Below are 14,217 nucleotides of genomic sequence, written 5' to 3'. Positions count from 1 at the left end.
CTTAGATGGTAAAGCTGCACATTCCCCTTGGCAAAAACCCTCCAGTTCCTGGAAATTCTTGGACTATCTTGCTTGAACTGCACGTTTGAGATCTCCCCAGAGTGGCTCAATTATATTGAGGTCAGGAGACTGAGATGGCCACTCTAGAACCTGCACTTTATTCTGCTGTAGCTAATGACAGGTTGACTTGGCCTTGTGTTTTGGATCATTATCATGTTGGCATGTCCCAAGTACATCCTATGTGCAGCTTCCGGGCTGATGAATTCAAATGTCCCTCCAGTATTTTTTGATTATCTTGCCATCAATTTTGACCAAATTTCCTGTGCCTTTGTAGCTCACACATCCCCAAAACATCAGCGATCCACCTTTGTGTGTCACAGTAGGAGTGGTGTACCTTTCATCATATGCCTTGTGGACTCCTCTCTAAATGAAGTGTTTATGGTTGTGACCAAAAAGCTCAATTTTGGTCTCATCACTCCAAATGACTTTGTGACAGAAGGTTTGAGGCTTGTCTCTGTGCTGTTTGGCGTATTGTAATCGGCATACTTTGGCATTTGCATAGTAATGGTTTTCTTCTGGCAACTCGACCATGCAGCCCATCTCTGAAACAGCCACACCACATGTTTTCAGAGAGTCCTTTATTTCACCTGAAGTTATTTGTGGGATTTTCTTTGCATCCCGAACAACTTTCCTGGCAGTTGTGGCTGCAATTTTAGTTGGTCTACCTGACCTTGGTTTGGTTTCAACAGAACCCCTCATTTTCCTATTCTTGATTAGAGTTTGAACGCTGCTGATTGACATTCTCAATTCCTTAGATATCTTTTTATATCCCTTTCCGGTTTTGTACAGTTTTTTTTTCCCCGCAGATCTTTTGACAATTCTTTTGCTTTCCCCATGACTAAAAATCCAGAAACGTCAGTGCAGCACTGGATGAAAGATGCAAGGGTTTGTCAGGAGTCCAGAAACTCATTGATCTTTATACACACACTAATTACAAGAAAACAGATCACAGGGGAGGGTGGTTACCTTTTAATAGCCATTCAAACCCCTTTGTGTCAACTTGTGTGCATGTTATCAGGCCAAAATCACCAGGGTATATAAACTTTTGATCAGGGTCATTTGGATAGTTTCTGATGTCATTATGATTTAAAAAGAGTAAACACAGTTGATTGATAATAAATAGCTTCAGCCAAACACTAACCATGAGTAAAAGAAAAGTTTTTTGTGTCATCATTCATATTTTCTGAAAAATGGCCAAGAAAACATTAATTCTGCCAGGGCATGTAAACTTATGAGCACAACTGTATGTGCCCAGCTCAAATTTCATGAATTAGGTTTACATCCACTTTAAGCTCTGCAAAACTCATCAATTTGCCCTCAGACATAATGTGTTTCAATGCTGCGGCTCCTCAAGTATTCCAGATTTGTGGATCTGGCAGGGCACCCAAGGGGAAAGGTAGAATTGTCCCTTAGGGGCATGTGAGGAGAGACAGGGGAGCAATACCATGCTCTTGCCTGACTCCAGACTATGATAGTGGTTTTCATCAGACAGGTGAGCGAAGAATGAGCAGATTACTATGAAAAACCAAATTCCTGAGAGTAGCACAAGACCCTACGATTGCTGCCTCCACAGTAACTGCTAGATTGTCCTTTGGCTGAGAGAACCACCACCTCCTGGTGCCAAAAATTGTTGCCCAATAGTACAGCCGAAAGTCTGGGAGGAATAGGCTCCCTTGGGTGAGTTGTAGGGTCTTTTTGGCAAGGCAAGACATTTTTCCTGTTCAAAGAGAGGTTCAAAATACATTTTGATTCACACATACATTTCTAATGCGTTTATCTTTTTTTTTTTTTTTCCCCCGTTTAATGCTGGTTCTAGAGTGTGATTGGAATATACACAGTGCAGTGTGGCCCTGTGACCAGATGGATGTTCTGAAGCGTCATAGCTTGCTTTGCAGTATTGTGCAGGAAGCGTTGTGTAAAAGTATGTACAGCCTGTGCTTTGAAGTCCTTCAAAATCTTCCTGGTTTTAAAGAATCCCAAGGTAATTTTATTCTGTAATGCATTAAGTTCTTTAAATAAAAAATGGTAAGTAGGAAAGCTGTCCATTAAAGCAGAACTCTGGGCAGAAATTGATTACATGTGTACAGGTGCTCCATACCGTTTCAAATAATTGGTTGGTCTTGCACAGCAAAGGACACCTGTCTGTGAGAAATCCAGCTTTATTTGTTCAGTGAATAGCCCTTTGCCCCACTTCTATCCTGCTTACAAGAATGGTGACTGTTTACAAGAATGATGACTGATGTCTTCTATTCCCCTCAGTCACTAGTCTTGTTCAATCCCCCATGTATTTTTTTTAGTAAAGGCAGGGGACGCATAATCACACTGCTGCTCACTGCAGTGGGTGAAGGAAGTAGTCTAGGACTCCCAGTCTGATCCACCCACTGTGCTGTGTAATTGGATGATCTGGCCACTGCACTCTTGGTCTGTCCCACCTCCTATGACCAGACCATCCCCTGGCAGACCAGGATATGCATGGCTCAGAGAATGCAAGCCCTAGCACATCCACTCCTCATACCGCACTGTGGGGAAATAATGTACAGTGTACAGACATAAAATGAGAGCAAAGCAGGGTAAAGCGATGTGGGTGGGCAGAGTCTGAAGTCTGTGCAGCACACAGATCCACCGCACACATGCCCACAGTCCCACCCAAAACTACTCAATATCAAAGGGCATGTCATTATGATTTAAAAAGAGTAAACACAGTTGATTGATAATAAATAGCTTCACCAAAACACTAACCATGAGTAACCTTCTCGGGAGCATACCAGGCCCTTAGGTCCGGTAGGGATTTTAAGGGGAATCCCCTACACCGAAAAAAAACGGCGTGGGGTCCCCCCCAAAATCCATACCAGACCCCTATCCGAGCACGCAGCCCGGCCGGTCAGGAAAGGGGGTGGGGACGAGCGAGCCCCCCTCCTGAGCCGTACCAGGCCGCGTGCCCTCAACATGGGGGGTGCCTTGGGAAAGGGGGGGCCGCGCGGCCCCCCACCCCAAAGCACCTTGTCCCCATGTTGATGAGGACAAGGGCCTCTTCCCGACAACCCTGGCCGTTGCTTGTCGGGGTCTGCGGGCAGGGGGCTTATCAGAATCCGGGACCCCCCTTTAATAAGGGGGCCCGCGGATAGCAGCCCCCCACCCTATGTGAATGGGTATGGGGTAAAATGTAGACCAGCTCAGAATAACCCCTCCAGCTACCAGTGTGCCTCATGCTTTTTACGTTACACCCAAGCACATAACATTTTTGAGGCCCCCTACATAAACACATGTACAAATGTAACACGTGTACACCAGAATGAGAGCAATAATTTTAGCTCCTGCATAGCTATAAACTGATTACTTGTAGAGGCCTTTAAAGTGTCACCTGTGGAAAAAATAGGATACTGAAATTTGTCACCATTTCATTATGCACACAAGTTTTAGATTTTACATTTTGGGTATTAATTAACTCGGCACAACCTAATCGTTTGTATTTTACAAAAAAATTGGGTATTGCCTTTGTGTGCCTTAAAATCAACTTTAGTTTATTTTTTACCTTTGCGCTAATATTGTGTAAGATGAACTACCACTGTTTTATTCTCTAGGATGCCTGATTTCAGAAAATTATATTTTGTATCTGGGTATGGTCCTAGACATGTTTCAGGCCTGAGTTTCCCCTTCACATGATACATTTCAGGTTCTCCTGTCTTGAGTTTGAACACTTCAGTCAGAAGGCATTTGTGCAGCTGCTTCTGCATGTAAATCGTATGCCTGAACAGTGGCGGCCCATAATGCAGGGGGGCCGCCCCCCCCATCCATACATCTGACCACTTTATCTACATGGAGGGTGCCAGACACATGGATTCCAATATGGTTTTTTTTTTTTTTTGAAGCATGCGATTAGAGCCAGAGGATCTAATAGGCTTCAGAAAAGGGTGGGCTCGGGGAGCAGAACACTGTTCTCTGAGCCCACCCAGTTGTGTGACAATAGCTAATGAATATTCGCTATTGTCGTACTGATTCTTCTCCCGGTCAATCAGGAATTGGGTCTGAGACCTGATACCCGAGTGACCGAAAGGAGAAGCGTTCCAATTTGCCTGGAGGAGGGAGGAGACGCACGGTGGAAGCCGTTGCCTGGAGGAAAGCGCTGCCAGCACCATAGATGGGTTAAGTGCCAGGCTCGTAACCGACTGCCCGGGGGGTGTGGTTGACCCAACCGACTGGGGGTGGCTTTGGGTGCACTATTAGTACGAATATTAGTGTCCTCAGTAACAGTGTTAACATGACTCTAGAATGCTGTCATAAAAGTGAGCAGCCTTTCTCAACCAATGTCGTGGAACCCCAGAGTTCCCCAGCGATTCTGAGCAATTTCTGCCCCTCAGTTGCTACTACCACCTCTGATCTTTTTAGTTATCTTTTAAGGCCTCTTTCACATGAGCGCCTCTGTGCAGCAGATTCCACTTGCTCAGTGGGGGATCGCCTGAAAAACTGACAGGTGGACCTGATTGGACAGCCCTTGTGAAAGGGACCAGTGTAAGGAGCATTCTTTACTCCCTTCCTGATGCGCTTGCAAATCCTGATTGGCAGCCCACCACTTCTGCAGCGCCCATCCTTCCCCCATTCACTCACTGGCCAACCCGGAATTCATGTGGAAACAGTGGCTTTTACTTCCCTTGACTTTTATGGGCTGTTTTTCATGGAAGATCTGTACAGATCTATTGTGGACCAAAGAAATTTATATGCTGGTCAATTTATCGACACAAGTCCAAATTTAACCCTTGCCAGAGAATTTGGCTAGAAGCCTAGAACGGTTCCCAAATTTAAGACCTTTCTGGGCCTATCCCTCCTCATGGGCATTACTAAAAAGGGCGAGTTGCGGTCATATTGGTCCACTAACCCAATTCACCATATACCTGTGTTCTCTGCTGCCATGGTCAGGAATTGATGAGAAAAAATCTTGCGGTTCATGCACTTTAACAACAATGAACTCGTCCTCCGGGTGTCCCTGAATATGATCGGCTCCACAAAATTCAGCTCCTCGTAAACCACTTCAACCAACAATTTTCAGCCTGGTTTATTCCCGATCAAGATGTCTGCATTGACCAGTCCCTGGTTACGTTTTCTGGCCGCCTTGTGTTCAAACTGTTTCTCCCCAGCAAGCCTGCCAGATATGGGGTCAAGATGTATAAGCTCTGCGACAGGACGACAGTCTATACATATAGTTTCCTGGTTTGCAAGGGAAAAGATAGAAGCATGAAGCCCCCCTAACTGCCAAGGTTACATAGAGAGCAGCGGCAAGACTGTTTGGGACTTGGGGCCACACTTGTTCAGAAAGGGGTGACATTTTTACGTCGACAACCTTTATACAAGCATGCCACTTTTTAGACACCTCTTTCACTTACAAATTGGCGCATGTGCCACAGTGCGATCTAATCGCCGGAGCTTCCTACAACGGCATGTAGATACCCAACTTAGACTGGGGAAGGGAGCCTGCTTGTGGTCCACTGAATTGCTTGCAGTGAGATAGGACAACAGTCCAAATTACAACTGCGACTGGTGTTGTTAAGAAGCCCCTCTGTGTCCACGGATACAACCTTAAAATGGGAGGGGTAGACTTCAGTGACCAGATGATGGCGCTGTAGTTGGTTGCCTGTAAGGCCAGGCGCTGGTCCAAAAAAGTGTCTGTATACTTTCAATCGGCTCTGTTCCATGCTTATGTACTATATCAAGCATCTGTTCAAACTGGATCCTTCCTAAAATGCCAGGAAGAGATTGTCACAGTTCTTCTGTTTCGATAATGTCCTTAGGCCCAAATTCCCAATCCAAATGCAGTGAGCCTTCCCAGAGAGCACCCCAAAGAATATGCTCTGTCTGTAGAAAACACAGACATAGGTATGGCACCCACTATTATTGTCCTGAGCAACCTGGTTTCTGCATCAGGGACTGTTTCCTTCACTACCACGCATTAGTGGAGTATTAGCATAGGGTACAGCACAGTCCTAGGGCACACTATCACACAGGGTCTCGAAAGATGAGATGGCCATCGTATTTTAAAGGACCCTAGGCTGGAACGTTCAAAGTTATAATAAAAGTATAAAAAAAAAAAATTTAAATAAAAATAAGTCAAAAATAGTAATTTTATTATTCTCTCTCTATTGTTCTGCTCTGTTTTACTGTATTTTATGCTATACTGTAATGTTTTATTGTTGTCTTTTATCGTGTTTGCTTTGCAGGTATGTCATTCTATTGTTAGGCTGCATTCACATCTGAGCGTAGCATCTTTAAGCGTTTTTGCGGTTTTATGCCCAATTTTGGAGCATTTTTATGCATTTTGTTATTAGCCAATTGAGGAAACTATTGTCTGTTGCATCATTTGTTAGGTATTTCAGATTTTTTAGCTTTTCCAATAGCTTTTATTTCTTCTTTTTTATTATTATTCACTTATTACGTTTTTTCGTTCTGGTAAGGAGTTCAGGTTAGGTTAAGATTAGGACTTGGGGTTAGTGTTATTTATTATTTTATAGTATTTATTATTATATGAATAATAACAAATTAATAAATGTAAAATAAATACACAAGTAAATAAAAATCATAAATTAAAAAAAAATGTATTCAATAAATTTATACTAAGTAAAAATAAATAGCCCTTAGGCCTCATGCACACGGACGTTTTTACAGCCACTTTTTTGAGCTTTTTTTGCAGCTTAAAAACGGCTGTCCATGTTAGTCTATGGCTTCATGCCCACCTAGGCGTTTTTGAGCTGCAAATGGCATAGGCGTTTTTAAGCTGTAAAAAAAACCCAGGACCAGTGCGTTCCGTGGCGTGGAGCTAGAGCTGTAAAAACGCGAATCGCGGGAAAACGCGCATAAACGCGCAACATATTTTCTTTGTTTTCTGAGTGCTATAGCCAAGAGATGTGTTTCTTAAAAAAACGCTACTTAACGCTAACGCTAAAAAACGCGCAAAAACGCCAATGCAAAACGCGCTAAAAATCACGTTTTTAACAACAATTTTTCCAGGCATCGGAGCTAGCTTTGCAGCCAGTTTTTTAAAACGTCCGTGTGCATGAGCAGTTAAATTTAATCCTTCCCTTTTAAAAAAAATTTAAAGTAATAATAAATAACTAAACACCCCAAAACAAAATAAGTAGTTTTTTTGAGTTTGGGTGTTTATTGTTTTATTATTAGTATATTATTAATTTATTTTACTTATTTATGATGATGTTTAGTTATTTATGTATTTTACAATTATTCGTATATTACTATTTTTTTTGTTTTTTACTTTTTTTCATTTGAGCAGAAAAACACTCAAATCTGCCCTATTCGATCTACAAAAAAAAAAAAAAAAAAAAAGCTCCAGAACCTTTTTTGAGCTTCAGACGACATGGATTGATGTGACCCATCTTCATAGAGAATAATTGATTTTTTTTTTCACCTCTATGCGTTTTGAAGCTTCAAATTACAAAACACTGAGGTGTGAATGCAGCCTTATACTATACTGTTACTGCATTTTATTGTTAACCATTGTTTACTTTGCAGGTATGCCATTCAGCTGCTGCAGGGATTTATTTATTTTGACAGCAACAGGGTTTGCTCTCACAATACGTAAATCCAGTGCTGTAGGAGGTGATTTCACCACCACAGTTTAATATATATATATATATATATATTAATATGCCGAAGCTTAGGGGCAGATTGCCCCATACTTCTGCATATATATTATAATTTTTTTGCCACAAATTGCAATTAAAAAAAAGTTGTTTTATTGAGTTACCATTGTTTTCTTTTCAGATACGCTATTCAGCTGCAGCACTGATTTATTTATTTTGACAGCAACAGGGTTTGCTCTCTCAATACCTAAATCCGTTACTCATGTGCTGTAGGAGGTGATTTCACCATCACAGTTAAAAAAAAAAAAAAAAAGGGCATATATGCTAAAGCATTGGGGTGCAGGGGTGGACATATAGGGGTGGATCGCCCTTATGTTTCGGCATATATTTTTATTCACTTTTCTTGGCAGAGATTTCTTCATCCACATCGATCGATGTGAATGGAGGAATCTGTTAGGTCCTTTTTTTTGTTGTTAAGCTGAACGAAAAAAAAAGAACGGTGCATGTATGCTCATAATTATAAGTGGGTGGATGCAGGGCGGTATTCTAATGGTGGGCATACCACCAATCGATGTGAAATGGAGAAATCTGTTAGGATCTCTTTTTTTGTTCAGCCCACAGGCTGCATTAAAAAAAAAAGAATATTGAAATATATGTCCAACAAGGACCAGCAACATACTGGTATGTTGCTGGACTTTTAGTGGTTATACCAATGATGCCTGCAGGTTTAGGCTTCATCTTGGTATTGTTTTTTCAGCCGGCAGTCGGCTTTCAAGTAAAAGCAATCCTAGTGGCCAATTAGCCACTAGACTGATTTTACAAGCAGTGGGAGGGACTGTCCCCCTCACGCCATATTTCATGGTTTTCTCTGGATCTTCTGTCCCACTGGGGAACCCAAGAATGCAGCCAGTGGTTCCGCCAGCTGACCATAGAGTTGATTGGAGACCAGAACAGCTCCAATCATCTCTATGGCCTAAGAAACCAGAAGCTACGAGCATTTCATGACTTCGGTTTCACCGGATATAAACAGCGCCTTTGGGCTCTGTTTAGCATCTTATCACATCGATCTTGGTGTGGTCGGATGCTTTAAGGGAAGAGGATAGATCTAGAGTCTAATAGACCCCACATTTTTCAAAAAGAGTACCTGTCACTACCTATTGCTATCATAAATATAAAAAATATTTTAAAAAAGGAACGGTGTATAAATAAAATAAAAAAGCAAAAAAAAAAACTTAAAGCACCCCTGAACTCCCCCACCCTTTGCGCAAATTCAACCGCAAGCATCGATCTTGTGTCGTATGTAAACAGCAATTGCAACATGCATGTGAGGTATCGCTGTGAACGTCAGATCAAGGGCAATAATTCTAGCAGTAGAGCTCCCCTGTACATCTAAAGTGGTAACCTTGCAAAGTCTATGTGTAGTTTGTCACCGCTGCATGGGTGTGCGTGATTTTAAAGCATTTTTTTGAAACCAACATTTGGGTAAAATCGTTTTTTTATTCTGTTCATTAAAATTCAAAAAAAGCTTCTTTTTTTATTTTATTTTTTCAAAAAAATGCATTTTGAAAAAATAAAACACTCACCATTTTAATCTGTAGGGCCTCTGCTTTAAAAAATATATAATGTTTGGGGGTTCAAAGTAATTTTCTAACACAAATAAAAAATACAATTCACGTAAATAAAGTGTCAAAAAGGACTTGGTGGTTCAGGTAGTTAGAAGAGTGGGTGATGTGTGGCATAAGCTTCTAATGTTGCGCATAAAATGCCTGGACAGTTCAAAACCCCCCCTCAAATGACCCCATTTTGAAAACTATTGCGTACATTTTTGATTTCACTCCTCACTACCCACAGTTTTGGAGGCCCTGAAATGTCAAGATAGCACAAATTCCCCCCACCCCACATGACCCCATTTTGGAAAATAGATGCCCCAAGATATTTGCTAAAAGGCATAGTGAGTATTTTGCAGCTCTCATTTGTTTTGGAAAATGAAGCAAGAAAGGGAAATTTTATTATTATTTTTTTAAATTTCAAAACTTTGTGACAAAAAGAAAGATCTGCAAAATACTCAATATGCCTCTCAGCAAATAGCTTAGGGCCGTGATGGCGAACCTTGGCACCCCAGATGTTTTGGAACTACATTTCCCATGATGCTCTGGCACTCAGTTTTAGCATCATGGGAAATGTAGTTCTAAAACATCTGGGGTGCCAAGGTTCGCCATCACTGGCTTGGGGTGTCCAAATGACCCTATTTTGGAAAGTAGACATCCCAAGCTATTTGCTGAGAGGCCTGTTAAGCCCATTGAATAGTTTATATTTTGCCACAAGTTTTTTGAAAATTACAAACTTTTTATTTATTTATTTGTACACAAAAAAAAATTGTGACTTAAATGATATATTGCTCAAACGCGCCATGGATATATGTGAAATGAAACCCCAAAATACATTCTGCTGCTTCTCCTGAGTACGGTGATGCCATATGTGTGAGATTTTTAGGCAGTTTAGCCGCATACAGCACCCCAAAACCAATCACCGCCTTTAGGCTTTCTAAGGGCGTAAATTGATGATTTCAATCCTCACTACCTATCACAGTTTCAGGGGCCATGAAATTGCAAGATAGCACAAATTCCCACCTCCCCCCACACATGACCCCATTTTGGAAAACGGACGCCCCAGGCTATTTGCTAAGAGGCATAGTGAGTATTTTGCAGCATTTGTTTTGGAAAATGAAGAAAGAAAGGGAAAATGTATTTTATTTTATTTTTTTAATTTCAAAACTTTGTGACAAAAAGAAAGATCTGCAAAATACTCAATATGCCTCTCAGCAAATCGGTTAGGGTGTCTACTTTCTGAAAAGGGGCCATTTGGGGGGGTTGTTCTATCTTGGCATTTCATGGCCTTTGATACTGTGATGGGTAGCGAGGTGTGAAATCAACAATTCACGCCTTTTGAAAGCCTGAAGGCGGTGATTGGTTTTCGGGGTTCCTGGATGCGGCTAAACTGCCAAAAAATCTCACATGTGGTATCCCCTTACTCAGGAGTAGCAGCAGAATGTATTTTGGGGTGTAATTTCACACATACCCAGGGCATGTTTGAGCAATAAATCATTTAAGTGAGAACTTTTTATAAAATATATATATATATACATTTTTTTTTTATATATATATATATATATATATATATATTTTTTTTTTTTATATATATTTTTTTTTCCTGTCACTTGTGGCAAAATAAAATATTCCATGGACTCTGCATGCCTCTCAGACTAATAAATATATGCTTATATATGTTTTTTGAATCGCACAATTTTTATTGATTTTTTTTCTCATATACAAAAAAAAACACATTACAACATAAAACAATAACTACCCCCACCCCCCGAAAAAAAGCACCTAGCACCCTCAAGAAATAGGCAATCATAAACTAAAAGCTGCCTAAATTCCAGAAAATGCACCATAGTTTGTAGATGCTATGACTTTTGCGAAAACTAATAAATATACGCTTATTGAATTTTTTTTTTTTTACCCAGGACATGTGGCTGAATACATTTTGGCCTAAATGTATAACTAAAATTGAGTATATTGGATTTTTTTCCAAATTTTTGGTCTTTTTTCATTTATATCGCAAAAAATAAGAATCCTAGAGGTGATCAAATACCACCAAAAGTAAGTTCTATTTGTGGGAAAGGGGGATGCAAACTTCGTTTGTGTACAACGGTGCATGACTGCGCAATTACCAGTTAAAGTGCTCTGGTCATGGAGAGGGTAAAGCCTTCTGTGGCTTAAGTGGTTAATAGAACGTATATTATATGTGTTAATTCGACCACATGAGGTAGCTGGGCTTAAAGAAATATTCCACGATGATTGTAACCACATCCACTTAATGCTTAGATTATAAATGTCAGCGCAGTAAGCAAACGCCTTAAATGCATCCATAGAGTAACAAAATGACATAAATATAGTCATAATCACAGAATCAGTAATTGGGCACTTCAGATGCAAAACAATGTAAAGGCATCTTTATTTGGATTATATACATATGGTTTTCATCAATGGCCCCTTTCTGTATATGCGTAAAGGGAACTCAAGTCAAGTGACATTTGACGTGCACTTTCCTGGTTCACTACAGTCTGTCCCCATGCCCCCATTACCATAACCACATCTCACCTGGCTTCTATTCAGCCTCACTGTTGGAGTTTTTGTTGCCTCAAGAGACAGTTACCCTGGGGATAGAATTGGAATAACATTTTGAATGTATTGCCATTATACTCCAAGGATGCCTTTACATTGTTCTCATCTTAAAATATCTTAAAGTATCATCACATACACATTAACCACTTGCCGACCGCCGCACGACGATATACGTCGACAGAATGGCATGGGCAGGCATATGGGCATACCTGTACGTCCCTGCCTTCCCGCGGGTGGGGGGCCCGGTGCCAGCGGCAGTCGGTATCCGTTCAGGAGCGATCCGGGATGAGGGGGCGGCCATTCATTCATGGCCACCCCCTCGCGATCGCTCCTGACGAATGGAAGTGAAGCGTGACATCACTTCCTCTCCTGTAATGTAAACACAGGCAGAGGAAGTGATGTAATCTCTCCTCCGTGTCGGTATTTTTCGTTCCGGCACCGAGGAGAGAGGATCGGTGAGTTGCACCAACACGACACTACACAGTAGAACATGTCAGGCACACTCTCACCCCCGATCACCCCCCCAATCACCCCTGCCCCCCCCAGTCACAGTGACACCAATTGCATTTTTTTTTTTGTTGCATTGGTGTCATTTGTGACTGTAATAACTGTTAGGGCAGTTAGGGTTAGCCCCCTTTAGTTCTAAGGTACCCCCCTAACCCCCCCAATAAAGGTTTAACCCCGTGATCACCCCCCGTCGCCAGTGTCACTAAGGCTGGGTTCACATTGCAGCGGTTTATGAGAACGGATGTGATTCGCACCGCACTGCAGTGCAAATCACATCCGATCTCTGTGCGATTCGAGTTCAGCCATACAGATAGTATGGCTGAATTCGCGCCGCAAATTCGCACGGGACCCTTTTTTTGGTCCGCAGCAGAATCGGATCGCATGAGTGTTCACACCATGCGATCCGAGTTTGCAGATCGCACTGCGATATGCAAACTGATCTGGGGGTGTCATTAACATTTCACTGACACTCCCAGCAGTTCGCATAGGGCAGTGTGAACTGCTGCCGGGAGGCATGCGATGCGGGAACCCGCCGCGGATTCGTGGCGTTCCCGCATCGCTCCAGTGTGAACCCAGCCTAATAAGCGATTGTTTTTCTGATCGCTGTATTAGTGTCACAGGTGACGCTAGTTAGGCAGGTAGGTATTTAGGTTCGCCGCAGCTTTTTATAGCGCCAGGGACCCCCATATACTACCGCATAAAGCCCCCTGATTGCCCCCTAGTTAACCCTTTCACCAGTGATCACCATATAACTGTTACAGGTGACGCTGGTTGGTTAGTTATTTTTTTATAGTTTCAGGGCACCCGCCATTTATTACCTAATAAAGGTTTAACCCCCTGATCACCCGGCGGGTGTCATTTGTGACTGTAATAACTGTTAGGGCAATTAGGGTTAGCCCCCTTTAGTTCTAAGGTACCCCCCTAACCCCCCCAATAAAGGTTTAACCCCGTGATCACCCCCCGTCGCCAGTGTCACTAAGGCTGGGTTCACATTGCAGCGGTTTATGAGAACGGATGTGATTCGCACCGCACTGCAGTGCAAATCACATCCGATCTCTGTGCGATTCGAGTTCAGCCATACAGATAGTATGGCTGAATTCGCGCCGCAAACTCGCACGGGACCCTTTTTTTGGTCCGCAGCAGAATCGGATCGCATGGGTGTTCACACCATGCGATCCGAGTTTGCAGATTGCACTGCGATATGCGAACTGATCTGGGGGTGTCATTAACATTTCACTGACACTCCCCGCCGCGGATTCGTGGCGTTCCCACATCGCTCCAGTGTGAACCCAGCCTAATAAGCGATCGTTTTTCTGATCGCTGTATTAGTGTCACAGGTGACGCTAGTTAGGCAGGTAGGTATTTAGGTTCGCCGCAGCTTTTTATAGCGCCAGGGACCCCCATATACTACCGCATAAAGCCCTCTGATTGCCCCCTAGTTAACCCTTTCACCAGTGATCACCATATAACTGTTACAGGTGACGCTGGTTGGTTAGTTATTTTTTTATAGTTTCAGGGCACCCGCCATTTATTACCTAATAAAGGTTTAACCCCCTGATCACCCGGCGGGTGTCATTTGTGACTGTAATAACTGTTAGGGCAGTTAGGGTTAGCCCCCTTTAGTTCTAAGGTACCCCCCTAACCCCTCCAATAAAGGTTTAACCCCGTGATCACCCCCCGTCGCCAGTGTCACTAAGGCTGGGTTCACATTGCAGCGGTTTATGAGAACGGATGTGATTCGCACCGCACTGCAGTGCAAATCACATCCGATCTCTGTGCGATTCGAGTTCAGCCATACAGATAGTATGGCTGAATTCGCGCTGCACCCGCCGCAAACTCGCACGGGACCCTTTTTTTGGTCCGCAGCAGAATCGGAT

General features: G+C 42.5%; 1 protein-coding gene across 1 annotated transcript in view; it reads left to right on the top strand.

Moving 5' to 3' along the window:
• Positions 1-14,217, top strand: part of TOPAZ1 (testis and ovary specific TOPAZ 1) — a 594,775-nt gene that overhangs the window by 503,945 nt on the left and 76,613 nt on the right. The window contains exon 17 of the mRNA XM_077491472.1: positions 1,877-2,041. Within this exon, the coding sequence (XP_077347598.1) occupies positions 1,877-2,041 (165 nt within the window). The remainder of the gene's footprint in view (positions 1-1,876; positions 2,042-14,217) is intronic.

The sequence above is a fragment of the Lithobates pipiens genome, unplaced genomic scaffold (genome assembly GCF_037356315.1).
Source record: "Lithobates pipiens isolate NorthernLeopardFrog02 unplaced genomic scaffold, aLitPip1_a1.2 Scaffold_19, whole genome shotgun sequence".
NCBI lineage: Eukaryota > Metazoa > Chordata > Amphibia > Anura > Ranidae > Lithobates > Lithobates pipiens.
This window is presented reverse-complemented; position numbering and strand designations above follow the sequence as displayed.